The sequence below is a fragment of the Gorilla gorilla genome, chromosome 6, assembly GCF_029281585.2.
Source record: "Gorilla gorilla gorilla isolate KB3781 chromosome 6, NHGRI_mGorGor1-v2.1_pri, whole genome shotgun sequence".
Classification (NCBI taxonomy): domain Eukaryota; kingdom Metazoa; phylum Chordata; class Mammalia; order Primates; family Hominidae; genus Gorilla; species Gorilla gorilla.
The window spans coordinates 117,524,938-117,538,942 of NC_073230.2; the positions used below are offsets into that span (position 1 = coordinate 117,524,938).

The window sequence follows — 14,005 nt, forward strand, 5'->3', positions numbered from 1 at the left end:
CTAAATATTGTACCCTGTATCCATTAGGCCTCAACAAATAAATACAGGAATAAAAATAATTTTTGGTTTTTAGTTTTAAGACCATTAACGACTTTATAAGAGACAGGATGAGCTAATGATTGTTTTGATTTTCTAAATGAAGCATGTGATGAGATCCTCATGTTGGGCAAGCGGGAAGGAGAGGCAGGAAAGGAAGGGAGGAGTAAGAGACAGAATTTGAGTGTGGGGTTATGAACTTACTAGAAAAACACGGTAACACTGCTGGGCTCATCTGATTTGACGTCATGAATTTATAATCAAGTCTGTCCAATCATGTGAGTTTTTTCTATTCTACCGGCTCTTCTGATGTAGGAAGAGAAAAGGCAAAGAGATATTTGAACTCAACCAGGAATGTAATTTAGGCAAGTGAGAACAATAGGCAAAAGAGCAATGTTGTTCAAAGTTTTACCGGAGAATGATTATTATGGTCCAGAAAGTCAGAGTAAGGATGGACGTGAATACAGAAAGGGTACTGTTTTTCAGATTTTGAAATATCTGCAGTACACTTAACAGCTGAGCATCCCCAATTCAAAAATCTGAAGACTGAAATGCCCTAGTGAGCATTTCCTTTGTGTGTCATGTTTGTGCTCAAAAAGTTTCAGATTTTGGAGCATTTTGGATTTTCAGAGAAGAGATAGTCAACTTTTACTTATAATTTATTAAAGAAATAAAGCTAGTTTAAATTTTTTCTGAGGAACCTGTAACTTTCAGAAAATTACTACAGTGTACACTGTTGAAACTTAACATATCATTACTTTATTGTGACTCAAGATTATTTTCATCTGTATTATTTTAAATTAAGTATTTGCAAAATGCAACATGGGAATACTTAATAACACTGTAATAACTCTATCAATTATCTCCCCATAATTTATGCAAAAATTTTAAGTTTTTCCCCCCATCGTCACCTAAGACACTTCTAATCTTTTATAATTAGTTGACTCACTTTCATATAGTACCAATTAATATTAGCCTAATGAAACTAAGTCAAATATGGCCAAAAATAATCATCATGCATTTACAAAACAATATTATTTGCCAGTCAGAGTCAACTTTTATTGAGCACCTCCTATATTCCAGAACCAAAAACATGTTTGTTCGCTACAAAATTCTCAAAGCCACCCTTTAAGGTAAGTAATAGTACGTTCTACTTAACAGATGAGAAAACTAAGAATCAGACTGATACAACTTCCTCAACATCATAGGCAGAAACATAATTATACTGACTGCCAATTTTAAGAAAACGTCTATTTGTTACATTTGTGTCATTACTACAAAATCTTTGCTTTTACAGTTTTCTTAAAATCATGTGAATATAAACAGTATTTTTATTTACATTACCATTACTTCTCTTTCCTAAGAGAAATTCTTTGTCTTCCTAAGATCATGACCACTTATGTATAATTTCTTGCTTATAAATTTTAATAAAATATACATAAGTGGGAATGTACAGTATTATTACTCTATTATTCTGGAATTTAACAATGAATAAGCACATATTTTAAAGGCCACACCCACTAAGAAACAGATACAAACTGTAATTTCTAAAATATATTTAAAATTAACCTCATTAAAATTTTTGGTTTATAAGTTTAACTGTATAAATACAGAAAGTTTAGCTTAGATGACTATGTATTTGATGGTTAGCCACATATAAGTTACCGAAATACATATTCTTTCAAGTTTGAAGTACCTCTCCTAAGAACTGGGCTAATGGGTGGTTCCTTAGTTTAGTTCAACTGGAATAAAATTATAAAAGTTCTATCTTGGCCAGGCGCGGTGGCTCACGCCTGTAATCCCAGCACTTTGGGAGGCCAAGGTAAGTGGATCACCTGGGGTCAGGAGTTCGAGGCCAGCCTGGCCAACATGGTGAAACCCCATTTCTACTAAAAATACAAAAATAAGCTGGATGTGGTGGTGTGTGCCTGTAATCCCAGCTACTCGGGAAGCTGAGGCAGAAGAATCACTTGAACCCGGGAGGCAGAGGCTGCAGTGAGCCAAGATCAGGCCACTGCACTCCAGCCTGGGTTACAGAGTGAGACTCTGTCTCAAAAAAAAAAAAAAAAAAAATTTATCTTCTTTTCTATTACAGATAATATAACTGTAATATGTAACTATAGCCAAAAGGTCAAAGACCACAGAATTCAATAAATATTGAAAATAATACATAGTTAATATCATCAAATTCTAGCCAACTTCTAGTATTAAGTATATATTATCTTACAGAAAATGTGTTCTAATAGAAGTATCTTAATAAAAAGGGAAGGGACTATAAATAACCAGACAATTAGAAATCCAGTAAGTGCTTATTTTACAAATTAGGGACTGAGGCACAATCATAAGTAACTTGCCCAAGTCATATGCCAGTGGTAGAACCAGGACTGATTCCTGAACCTGACTTCTAGTCTGTGCTCGTTGAACACTTCTTTGTTTTCTCATGTTATAACTGAATCCTTCTATGTGCTAAATTTTAATTTGGAAAATTATCAAGTAATAAAACCGCTTTTCTCTCCAGCCCAACTCTCTGGTTTTTCTTAAATGCGTATTACAAGAATAGGATACAGTTCATAACTTTACAACACTCTCATAGGTTCATTAAGATGAGAACTTTACACAGGAAACAGTTCACTTTACATGTAGTTTGGTTTGGTTGGAAAAAGCTTATTTAACAGCCATAGTTTTAAAACCTAGTTATTCTATATCATAGTGACTTCATATGTTGTAAAATGGTTTTCTATAATCTTGACGTTTTCTTCAGATAGCCAGTTTTCCTGCTTTAGCTGCCTTATAAGAGCTTCCAAAGACTTCAATCTACCTAGAGTTTGTTGCTCTTTTAACTCTAGAAGAGTTATCTTTGAATGTAGCTTAGAGACTTTCTGCCAAAGATGTTCCTTATTTATATCTTGTCTGCAGTAAGAATGTTCGATTTGTAAAACTTCTGTCCCATAGTCTGCATCCTTATACAAGGAGTCTTCAATGTCTGTGTCTTCCATTTCCGTGGTTTCTTTTTGTGCAGATATAAAAGAATTAACTGAGGGTTTAGAATTTTCAGCAGGTACAAAAATGGCAATAACAGATTCTTTATTTGTGTTTAATTCTTCAACTGTTTGATTAATTGTGCTGAATAAGAATGGATTTTCCTGTGCTGACTTTATTTCCATGGAATTACTTGTAAAGTTTGGATTAGCAAGATGACTGGTAGTTACTTCAAGAACTTCTTGGGTTTCCAAAGATTGATGAATACTTTCTGAATTTGAAGTTGTCAAAGTAATAGTTGTAGAATTTAGATTCTCAAAACATGTGTGAAAACCACCTCTACTTGTATCTTGGTTAACTGATGTTTCCAAGGTAGATTCTGGTTTCCCAGTATGTTGTTTAACTAGATTAAGAGTTAACATGTTATTTTGTATACTTCCTGTTTTGGGAGCTGGTGGCTTTACCAAGGAAGATGAATGAAGTAATTCTGGATGTTGAGGGGGCACATCTGTGTTAACTATATTTTTCTTTGTCTCATTTAATACAAATGATTCTTCTGACTTGGCTTTTGGGCATACTTCTTTCGCATCTTCCAAGTTTTTCTTCTGGGATTTTTTTTTAGAAGGGTCTTTTCCCTAGAAAATAATATTTTCATGTTCTGAAAAAGATGACTTTTATTGGCTTATTATGCTAGTGCTATTTAATTATAATATTGAGTAGTACACTGGTCAAGCAAATTTATTTAGTTAAAAAAAAGTTCGGAGTACATATACCTTAAAGTATTTTCTAAAAAGCATTAATCCCATTCAATATACGGCAGAAACATTTCAGATCATTCAAAAGACTAGTATATTGGGAGGCCAAGGCAGGCAGATCAACTGAGGTCAGGAGTTCAAGACCAGCCTGGCTAACATGGTGAAACCCCCATCCCTACTAAAAATACAAAAATTAGCCGGGCGTGGTGGCAGGCGCCTGTAATCCCAGCTACTCAGGAGGCTGAGGCAAGAGAATGGCTTGAACCCAGGAGGCAGAGGTTGCAGTGAGCTGAGATCGCACCACTGCACTCCAGCCAGGGTGACAGAATGAGACCTTGTCTCAAAAAAAAAAAGTATAAAAAATAAAACTCATCAACTTGTGTTAATAACTTAATAATGTATATCTCTTGCTTCTCTTAAGCTGTGCTTCATGAGTTTAATTTTTTTAAATTATCACTTTTAGTAAAAGCACAAATTAGTGCTCCCTTTTTTTCCAAGTATCTGTTTACCCAAGTTATAGTTCCCTCTTACTCTCCCACCTGATCACCTGCCACCCTGAAATCTGCCACTCTGCTCAGCATTACCCCTCTCCCATACTGCAATACCTGATTGTCTTCAGGCAAAGAAAATATTGTTGGAACTGCAGTTTGTTTTAAATATCGAATACCCCATCTGATGTCAAGAGAGTCAGGAGTAAAATGGTCACTACATAGAAACTGGTATTTACTGGGAACCCATGAATCTCGCTTCATATTCTTTAACCACTTTTCCAGTCTTTCTTTGTCATGTAGAGGAAATCTGGAATTTAAAAAAAAAAAAAGAAGAAAAAAGGGAAAACTTTGCTATATTTTTACAATTTTGCCAAATTCCAACCCTATATATCTGGGTAACCTATGCATCAAGTAAGTACTACAAGAGGAAGGCAACCATCCCTACCAAATAAGAGCATCTTCATGACAACTAGTACCATTATTATCTCTGCAGTAAGAGGCCTAAGATGTAAGACATGTAGCCAAGGCTCTTATCTGATAAGAGCTGAACATAATTCAGAGTCCCTTCAAGTAAAATATATGTGTTCCTATAAAGGACAAAATCTATTTGTATTTTCTATGGATTATGTTCCATTTTTATATTGCTGTACAGTTTGCCTAGAACTAGAAAAAAGGTTTGTATAAATTATAAATTCCTATTCAAATGTATTTCATAATACCACCACATGTCAAATGGCTTGTTGTCTATAATTCAAGGCAGTATTAAGCTTTACAATCTTATTTATGTTAATATTTAAAAAATAAGATGTTATTTCAAACAAATGATTTAGCTGAAAGAGTACTGAAAATATTCTCTTTACTAACATCATCTTTAATTCTATCTATAAGTAATCTAGTCTAATAGTACTATACTTCTATAACCAATGAACTGGGAACTCCAAATTTCAAGTTCTGAAGGAGAAACTCTGATACAAGAAAAGAATGGAACATGTTAAAAGGGACAGTCTCTGATATTTTATATGAAACAAATCAAATACAAATGGCAAGACAGCGCTGTATACGTTTTGTTCCTGTACCTGACAATAACCTGGATTTAAAGTTGGTGCTAACATTACAATGTATGGCAGAATTTGATAGAAAATTTTTCCTATCAATCTAAAAAGGTTTGGGTCAAGGTATACAAAACAATATTTGAAAATGGTTTATATTCCATTTGGTACTTTTCCAAGAACACAGTCCAAGACACCACATAATTTCCTGTTTTTAAAAATAGTAACAATATAAGGTTTCTCATATAAAATGTAGCTGTTATACATTCCCTTCCCGCAATCCCAATCATTTAGCTTATGTTTTGTAGTAGCATCATTTTTTCCCCCTAAATTCTGACAACTTTTTAAGATGCCATGGAAAGTCTGGGTACTCTGTAAGATATAACTTTTAATCCTGATATCCTCATACGGAAAAAAATCAGATAAACTACCTTTGGAAATTCCAACAACGGAAGCAATATTAATCATGTTTTAAAAATATTTTAACTTTACAGATATTAGGTTGTAAGTATGACAAGCATAACCAGAAAAGGAATTTTAAAGGCAAATGACAAGCATAACCAGAAAAGGAATTTTAAAGGCAAACAAATTTTCTTTTAGAGGACCTGACTTCTTCTGGCCATTGGTAAATTCATTTCTTTTGTTACAACTGAAATGAGAATAGGCCTTTTACAATAATGCTTTTTACTGTAAATTCATGTATATGGATGCTGTTTGCAAATTATTTCCATTGTACCTATATGTTAAGTTATCAACTCATTAAAAAAATACTTTGTGAATATCCTTATTGGTTACTGGATTGTATTGCTTCAATAGGTAAATCTCTAAGAAATCTTGATCAAGTTTCCTGAATAAATTATGTCTTTATATTGGTTCAATTCATTTGATAATTTTGTTTCATTCTTATGTAATTCCCAAAAAAGCATAAGATAATCACAGTACAAACTGGACACTATATTAACTGAATTCCCAAATTCATATACATTTAAACTACAGTTTGCTGTAATGTTAACATGAGCAAATTCAATTCAAGTTTGACGCTACTGGAGAATAAAACTAATTCAATTTTTGTGGATTACACAAGAAAATTTTTTAAAAACCCTAGAAATAATACGACTTTTACTAAATTCACATTTTCAGTGAAAAAAATCTTTACAATTCACTTGCATTATTTTTTCCTTCCTAAAAAGTTACTGTAAGGTCCACAAAGGTTAGTTAAAAATTTCAGTGTGGAGTTATACCCCATCTCCAATATCAAAGGCCAAATAAATCTGGGAAATACGGGGTTAAATCAAGTTCAACATGATCTTTTGCTACAAACATTCTCAGAGATAGAGCCATTAGTACAGTAGTATTTCCCTATAAACTGAAAGTGGATTCGATTGTTTTCCTCCCCCAAACATCTCTTTGAATCTTGAGGCTGGGCTTCAAGGGAGACAATCCTGGAAATATTGCCATGGATTGTGAATTACTCGGGGTTATCAGTTTTTTTTTTCTTTTGAGACGGAGTTTCGCTCTTGTTGCTCAGGCTGTGGTGCAATGGTGTGATCTTGGCTCACCTCAACCTCCACCTCCCGGGTTCAAGCGATTCACCTGCCTCAGCCTCCCGAGCAGCTGAGATCACAGGCATGCGCCACCACGCGCGGCTAATATTTTGTATTTTTAGTAGAGACGGGGTTTCTCCATGTTAGTCAGGCTGGTCTCAAACTCCCGACCTCAGGTGATCTGCCCTCCTCGGCCTCCCAAAGTGCTGGGATTATAGGCGTGAGCCACCGCGCCTGGTGGAGTTATCAATTTTTTTTTCCATTAATTAAAATACTGGAAAGCAGCCGAATCATTAATGAATAAGTCCTTCAGGTCTAAAGTAAAATGAGCACAAAACAACTGCTGAAAATCTGAACCAGGTTAGATCTAAATGAAATGTTTTTAAATACAAGAAAAAATGGAAATGCAGTATTTTAAATATGTTGCTTTTCATGTGTTATTAATCATGTGAGTACTATTAACATCTCCACGTTATAGATGAGATATGTGAGACACCAAAGCTTAAATACTTTCCAAGAGGTCATTAAGCTACAGAATAGTGGAACCAGGATCTAGTATTGAAGCCTGGACCCCTAATTATTATACGACACTGCTTGTCTGTACTTCTGAATAAAAATCAGTGCTTCAGTAGTTTGATGGAAATATATCGTGGCTCTAGTAATTCAGAGTAACAGAATAAAACCTTGTTCTCCGCAGAGTATCTACAGCCCTAAGCAGAAGACTAGTTTATAATTCTGGCTCTGACACTAAACTTTCAAGGTCGGTTACCTAATCATTCCGGGCCTCAGTTTCCTCAGGAGAAAAGTGGGATGAAATTATACCTATGCGACCTACCTCGCGGGGGGTGTAAATTAACTTTGCGTGCACCTTTCCACTTCGCAGGTTTCACGTATCTTAAATGGTGGTTAATGTTGTTCAATGAAATGAGATCACGTGAGGTGGGGAAAAGACTCTGAAAACCACAGAAGCCCGCGCAAACTTTACTGTTTTAACTGTTAACACCCAAACAGGCTCCTGGGCCTCGCGCAAGAAGGGCACTGCTAGGTAAACTGAACTAGCGCCTTCCCTCCGTCTTGCCGCGGGCGACGGGCCACGTACGGAGAGCTGAGGACTCACTGGCAGAGCGGACAGGAGACACCCAAGCCCAAAGGCCACAGGTCCAAGGCCTCACAGCGAGGCTGACGCTTCTGCTCCAGAAACAACTTACGGATAAAAACTCAGCTTCCGGTCTTTATTGTTTCGTCCCCGGCGGTTCTTACAACAAATCGCTGCGCAATAGCGGGGCATGACTCCGGTGAGGCCCCTGGAGACGGGAGCCGGCGACGGGTGCAGCGCAGCCCTCCTCACTGAGGATGCGCCACACGTCCAGGCCTCTCGAGCCCCTGCGCCTGCGCTGGCATCTGCCGGGAAAGCCGCCTCGTCTGTCGACTCACTTCCGCCTCCGGCGGTTTAAGCACCGCCTTTTCGGGGGTTGAAGCCGGAAGTGGCGCACAGCCCTAGCAGCAACAACAGTTTTCCACGTGCGCTTAGGGCGCCGGGATCACGTGGGGAGGCAGAAGCCAATGGGGAAGCGTTTCGTGTAGGTCTTCTGAGGTGGTGGCGCCAGCGGCTACCTCCTGCCTGTGAGGAGCTGGCTGAGAGGGGACTGGGCGCCGGCGGGGAAGGAGGAGCGCTAGGTCGGTGTACGACCGAGATTAGGGCGCGCGCCAGCTCCGGGAGGCCGCAGTGAGGGGCCGGGCCCAAGCAGCCGACCCGAGCCGATCGTCAGGGTCGCCAGCGCCTCAGCTCTGTGGAGGAGCAGCAGTAGTCGGAGGGTGCAGGTGAGGGACGAGGCCGGGGTCGTGGGGAGGAGAGTTCGGAGGGTCCCCGTAGCCCAGGCCTGTCTTTGTGAGCTGACTTGGCCTCGGTGTCCGCCACGGTCGCCGCAGGGACAATGGGCTGTATGTTTTTGGCCGAGAGAATGGAAGAACGGAGAGAGCCGCATCACAGAATCGTGTTTTGGGTTGTGGCGCTGGCTTTCACGGGCGCCGGATTAGAGCCCGGGTCTCGGGTAGCTTCTGCAGCGGGGCCTGGGCGGGCAGGGAAGGTGTCAGTCGCCTTTAGGTGAAGGTTGAAGGGTCCAGCCCAGCCGCCCACCGAGGCTGGGGAATAAGGCACGGGCTGCTGGCTGGCGGGGCCGTCTTGGGGATGAGAAGTCTGTACAATACAAAACTAGTCTGCTAAAAAAAAATCATTAGATGTCCACCTTGAGACCGTGGAATAACGTCTGCTGAACCAGTGAGGCGCCTCCCTGTCAGTTTTAGATCCGCCCTTTGACTAGGGAGCAACCTGCAGTTGACGCAGCGTCCATGGGACACACTGTTGTGTTCCTTAAACCGAGAAGTGGTTCTTGATTCTTGGTACCCGTGACTACGAGTAACTCTCTGGAAATAAGTAATCTACCTGCCTGCTAATTACTCTCAGGAAAGGCCGCTGGAGAGGAAGCCAGGCAATTTCCACAAACCGTAGTGTTTTTCGTCAGCCTTATTATGGCATTATAGGTTACTAAGGACTCTGGTGGTACCGTATTCAAAAAACAGGATCCATCCCTTCGTTTTGAATCTCAAGTCATTGAATACATATTGTCAAGAATTCTAAGTTAACATTTCTTTAATGGTTTAAAGGTAAAAGAAATATTTTAACTACTGAGTTTGTGAAAGTAAGAATCTGCCTTAACCATAGTACAAACTATCAAAGTTCATTTTTCTGGCAGTTTTAGCAGAAATCTTCAATTCTGTTCATCATGAGTTTTAAACAATATTTAGCCATGCTTCCTGGTTAAACATTTGAGATCTTACATTTGGGAAAAAGACAACATTCTATTGTATTGTCAGTATTAGTATTGTGATATTAAGATTCTCTATTTGCAGTCCTTGGCTCACCTGCTGAAATGAAAGCTGAATTTTTGGAGCGAGATTAATACTAATTTAGATATACTGGGCTATTTACCTTGGTGCTCCACCTTTTTTTTTTAATTTTTTTTTTTCTGTGAAGTTAAATACATTATTACTTTCAGGATATGAAGTCTTGAAAGTTGGGATCTTATATTATTTGGTTTTCTTTTTTTTTCTTACAATGCTTACATATGATGAATCTTCAATATAAACTGGTTAAAAGTCAGTTATTGATAATTTTCTATCTCCTCTGTGTATGGCCAGAGTATTAGTAGACAGACAAAGCCAAGAATTATTTTTGTTCTCAATAAGGTTAAGCCAGTTTGGGAGTTATAAAACTATAAGTGAAATTACATGTGGACAGGTAATAGATACTGTATGCTTACTATTTTGATACTGCATTAGGTTTACCTTGTGTTGGATTTCTTTTAAAAGAAAAAAGTTTTAAGATTAGCTCCATCCATAACATTTTTTTTTCCTTTCTATTTTAGGATATTAGAAATGGCTACTCCCCAGTCAATTTTCGTCTTTGCAATCTGCATTTTAATGATAACAGAATTAATTCTGGCCTCAAAAAGCTACTATGATATCTTAGGTGTGCCAAAATCGGCATCAGAGCGCCAAATCAAGAAGGCCTTTCACAAGTTGGCCATGAAGTATCACCCTGACAAAAATAAGAGCCCGGATGCTGAAGCAAAATTCAGAGAGATTGCAGAAGGTAAATCAATGACAATCTCTGAAGTGTCATGGGTATTAACTAGTAAGGAGAATGATAGCTAAGAAGTGCTTGTATTTGAAGGTTTTGTGGAGATGGGAGGTGGAGTGGGATTTATGTATAAATATTGGGTGATTCTCTGAGATTATTTTCTTATCACATGCTTTGATTCCTGAATAAATATATGAAAGAATAATAGATAATTTTATTGGTATACGTATCTAAAAATATTGAAAATCTATTCTATATTATTTATAAGATCACTGTTGCTTCTATGACAAAAAAGAATTTTAGGTACCCAAAATTCTTATCAACTAACTTATGAAACAGAATATTTTACATTTTAAACATTAAAGACTTAAAAATTAAACTAGACTCTAAAGTGCTTTATTCACTTGATCTGCTTTTCAAAGCCATATTTGTCTTCAAAGAAAAAATTGAAACAAATTTTGACTTCAGACTAGCTCTAAAACAAATTGCACCTGCTGAGCATTCAGTAATTATTGTTGGGTGGAGGTAACTGAGTAGGGAGTTAGAATTAAACAGTTTACTTTAGTAAGGAGGTGCAAAATCTTAATTCCTATTAATTGGTTATAGTTGATGGTTTAATTTTTTAATACAATTAATGATTTCACACAAATAATATGAAGATTAAAGAACTCTGATTGTTGCCCACATGTTTATTTGTAGTAATGGTAACATTTAATAACTTTATTGAGTATTACAGATGGCATTGTGCCAACTGCTGATAATACAGCAGTTAATAAGACAGTTTCTGCCTTATTTTATAACTTTGATTAACTTGATGCTTATATTTGTAGTGTTTTGCTTTTATTTCTGATGCGAAATTCTTCCCTAAAATAATAGTATTTAGTTCACTTGCTTGAAGAGATTTGAATATATGTAATTTTGAATATTTTACCTTCAGTTACTAAAAATATTTTTGTCACTTTCAGCATATGAAACACTCTCAGATGCTAATAGACGAAAAGAGTATGATACACTTGGACACAGTGCTTTTACTAGTGGTAAAGGACAAAGAGGTAGTGGAAGTTCTTTTGAGCAGTCATTTAACTTCAATTTTGATGACTTATTTAAAGACTTTGGCTTTTTTGGTCAAAACCAAAACACTGGATCCAAGAAGCGTTTTGAAAATCATTTCCAGACACGCCAGGATGGTGGTTCCAGTAGACAAAGGCATCATTTCCAAGAATTTTCTTTTGGAGGTGGATTATTTGATGACATGTTTGAAGATATGGAGAAAATGTTTTCTTTTAGTGGTTTTGACTCTACCAATCAGCATACAGTACAGACTGAAAATAGATTTCATGGATCTAGCAAGCACTGCAGGACTGTCACTCAACGAAGAGGAAATATGGTTACTACATACACTGACTGTTCAGGACAGTAGTTCTTATTCTATTCTCACTAAATCCAACTGGTTGACTCTTCCTCATTATCTTTGATGCTAAACAATTTTCTGTGAACTATTTTGACAAGTGCATGATTTCACCTTAAACAATTTGATATAGCTATTAAATATATTTAAGGGGTTTTTTTTTTTTTGACAAATTCAACATTCAACGAGTAGACAAAATGCTAATTATTTCCCTGATTAGGAAAGTTTCTTTAAAAAACACGTAATTTTGCCTAGTGCTTTTTCTCTACCTGCCCTTGGGCTCACTAATATCACCAGTTTTATTACCAAGAAAATATTGAGTTTACCTGATTAAACTTTAAAAGTTAATTGTAGATTTAAATTGTGTGAATCTAATGATTTTTGCAGTGAAACCTTTACTAATTCAAAGTTGCATGTTCTGTGACATCTGTGACTTGAGTTGCAGAGTGTACATGAAACTGTATAATTGAGTCATTCAGTAAAGGAGAACAGTATCTTGGTTAATTGCTACTGAAAGGTTGAGAAAGGAATGGTTTGATATTTACCACAGCACTGTGCCTTTCTACAGTAGAACTGGGGTAAAGGAAATGGTTTTATTGCCCATAGTCATTTAGGCTGGAAAAAAGTTGAAAACTTAACGAAATATTGCCAAGAGATTGTTATGTGTTTGGTTCCAGGCTAAAAATGATTTTGTAGTGTTGAAATCATAGCTACTTACATAGCTTTTTCATATTTCTTTCTTAGTTGTTGGCACTCTTAGGTCTTAGTACGGATTTATGTGTTTGTGTGTGTAGTTTATCCTCTCTCTCATCTTTATCTAGAGATTGACTGATACCTCATTCTGTTTGTAAAACCAGCCAGTAATTTCTGTGCAACCTTACTATGTGCAATATTTTTAAATCCTGAGAAATGTGTGCTTTTGTTTTCAGATAGACTTATTTCTTTAGTTCTGCACTTTTCCACATTATACTCCATATGAGTATTAATCCTATGGATACATATTAAAACAAATGTCTCATACAACATTGTATGTGAGAGAAATATAAATATTTACAGCCTGATATTCGTTGTTGTTTTATTGTTAAAAGTTTATTATGCAACTCTGGAGGTATAGAGGGCATATAAGCTATGGGACATATGCTGATCACAGGCTATATTCATGAAGTTACTTTTGACCAACCTGAAAACTGATAGGATTTTGTTTGTCATTTGGTAATTTCTACTGCATTCTTACCATCCTTCTCTCACAAATTTTGATAGCTTGAAGATCTTTTAATTATAATTTTGTTGTATTTGTTTGCTAGGAGCAAGTGTTCCTGCTGCCAGTTCTTTCCTCTTTAGGCGTGGTTGAGAAAAAGCAGAAACTTTACATAAAGCTGTATTTCTTAATCATCTTTAATTTGAAACTTAAGAAAATGAATTTATTCTGTTATATTTATGTAACTTATTTCCTGGAAGTTATATCTACTAGTTTTGTTTGATAATAATAAAATTAGCTATACCTTGAATTTTGGGCTGAGGATTATCTGTAGCCTATTTAAAAAAAAATCAAGTTTTGAGACATTCCAGTAATATATAAAGCAGAAGAATGTGCTTTGGGAGATAAATCAGAAAAACCATAATCAGGATGTCCTGGAGAAGCTTTAAGGATTGGATTTGGGTGAGGGTGCAGAATTCATTCATATTAATTTATTGAAGAACTGCATTGGAAAGCTCTGCTCTTTGCTACTACCTCCAGGTAAACAGTTGTTAACAAAAGTAACTTTTTCCTCAGGCAAGGGACTAAACAAGTCTTGAAAGAATGGGGTTATTTGGGGGAAGACTTCCCCATTGAGGGTATTAGGGTGTGAGGTGAAGGCAGAGTAAAGGTGAAGTGAATTTTCACTTGAAGGTCAAGGGGGTGCTGGTAAGAAATGGCAGCACTCCCAGAGTAAAGCCTCCTTATGTTGGCTTGGTGGGAAACAACTTCTCTGCATGCAGACCACATACTCACCTGTGGGTACCTGCTGGTTAAAAAACCCTGACAATTTAGCCGGGTGTGATGACATGCACCCATAATCCCAGATACTCTGGAAGCTGAGGTGGGAGGAGTTGAAGGCTGCA

At 37.0% G+C, this 14,005-nt stretch overlaps 2 protein-coding genes across 5 annotated transcripts; one reads left to right on the forward strand and one right to left on the reverse strand.

Annotated features, from left to right (window-relative positions):
* Positions 1–1,070: 1,070 nt before the first annotated feature.
* On the reverse strand, positions 1,071–8,279 carry THAP5 (THAP domain containing 5). 4 transcript variants are annotated; one of them, XM_031012751.3, is made up of 3 exons: positions 8,063–8,279; positions 4,376–4,568; positions 1,071–3,650 (listed from the first exon to the last, which is right to left on the reverse strand). In XM_031012751.3, the coding sequence occupies exons 1-3, from the start codon at positions 8,140–8,142 to the stop codon at positions 2,736–2,738; spliced, it is 1,188 nt and encodes a 395-aa protein (XP_030868611.1). In that variant the 5' UTR covers positions 8,143–8,279; the 3' UTR covers positions 1,071–2,735. The 4 variants fall into 4 exon arrangements, with proteins under 4 accessions (XP_030868611.1, XP_030868612.1, XP_055203426.1 ...); XM_031012752.3 differs by lacking the exon at positions 8,063–8,279 and adding an exon at positions 7,690–8,055; XM_055347451.2 differs by lacking the exon at positions 8,063–8,279 and adding an exon at positions 7,972–8,043.
* On the forward strand, positions 8,174–13,410 carry DNAJB9 (DnaJ heat shock protein family (Hsp40) member B9). Its single transcript, XM_004046050.5, has 3 exons — positions 8,174–8,675; positions 10,280–10,506; positions 11,460–13,410. The coding sequence occupies exons 2-3, from the start codon at positions 10,290–10,292 to the stop codon at positions 11,912–11,914; spliced, it is 672 nt and encodes a 223-aa protein (XP_004046098.1). The 5' UTR covers positions 8,174–8,675; positions 10,280–10,289; the 3' UTR covers positions 11,915–13,410.
* Positions 13,411–14,005: the final 595 nt, after the last annotated feature.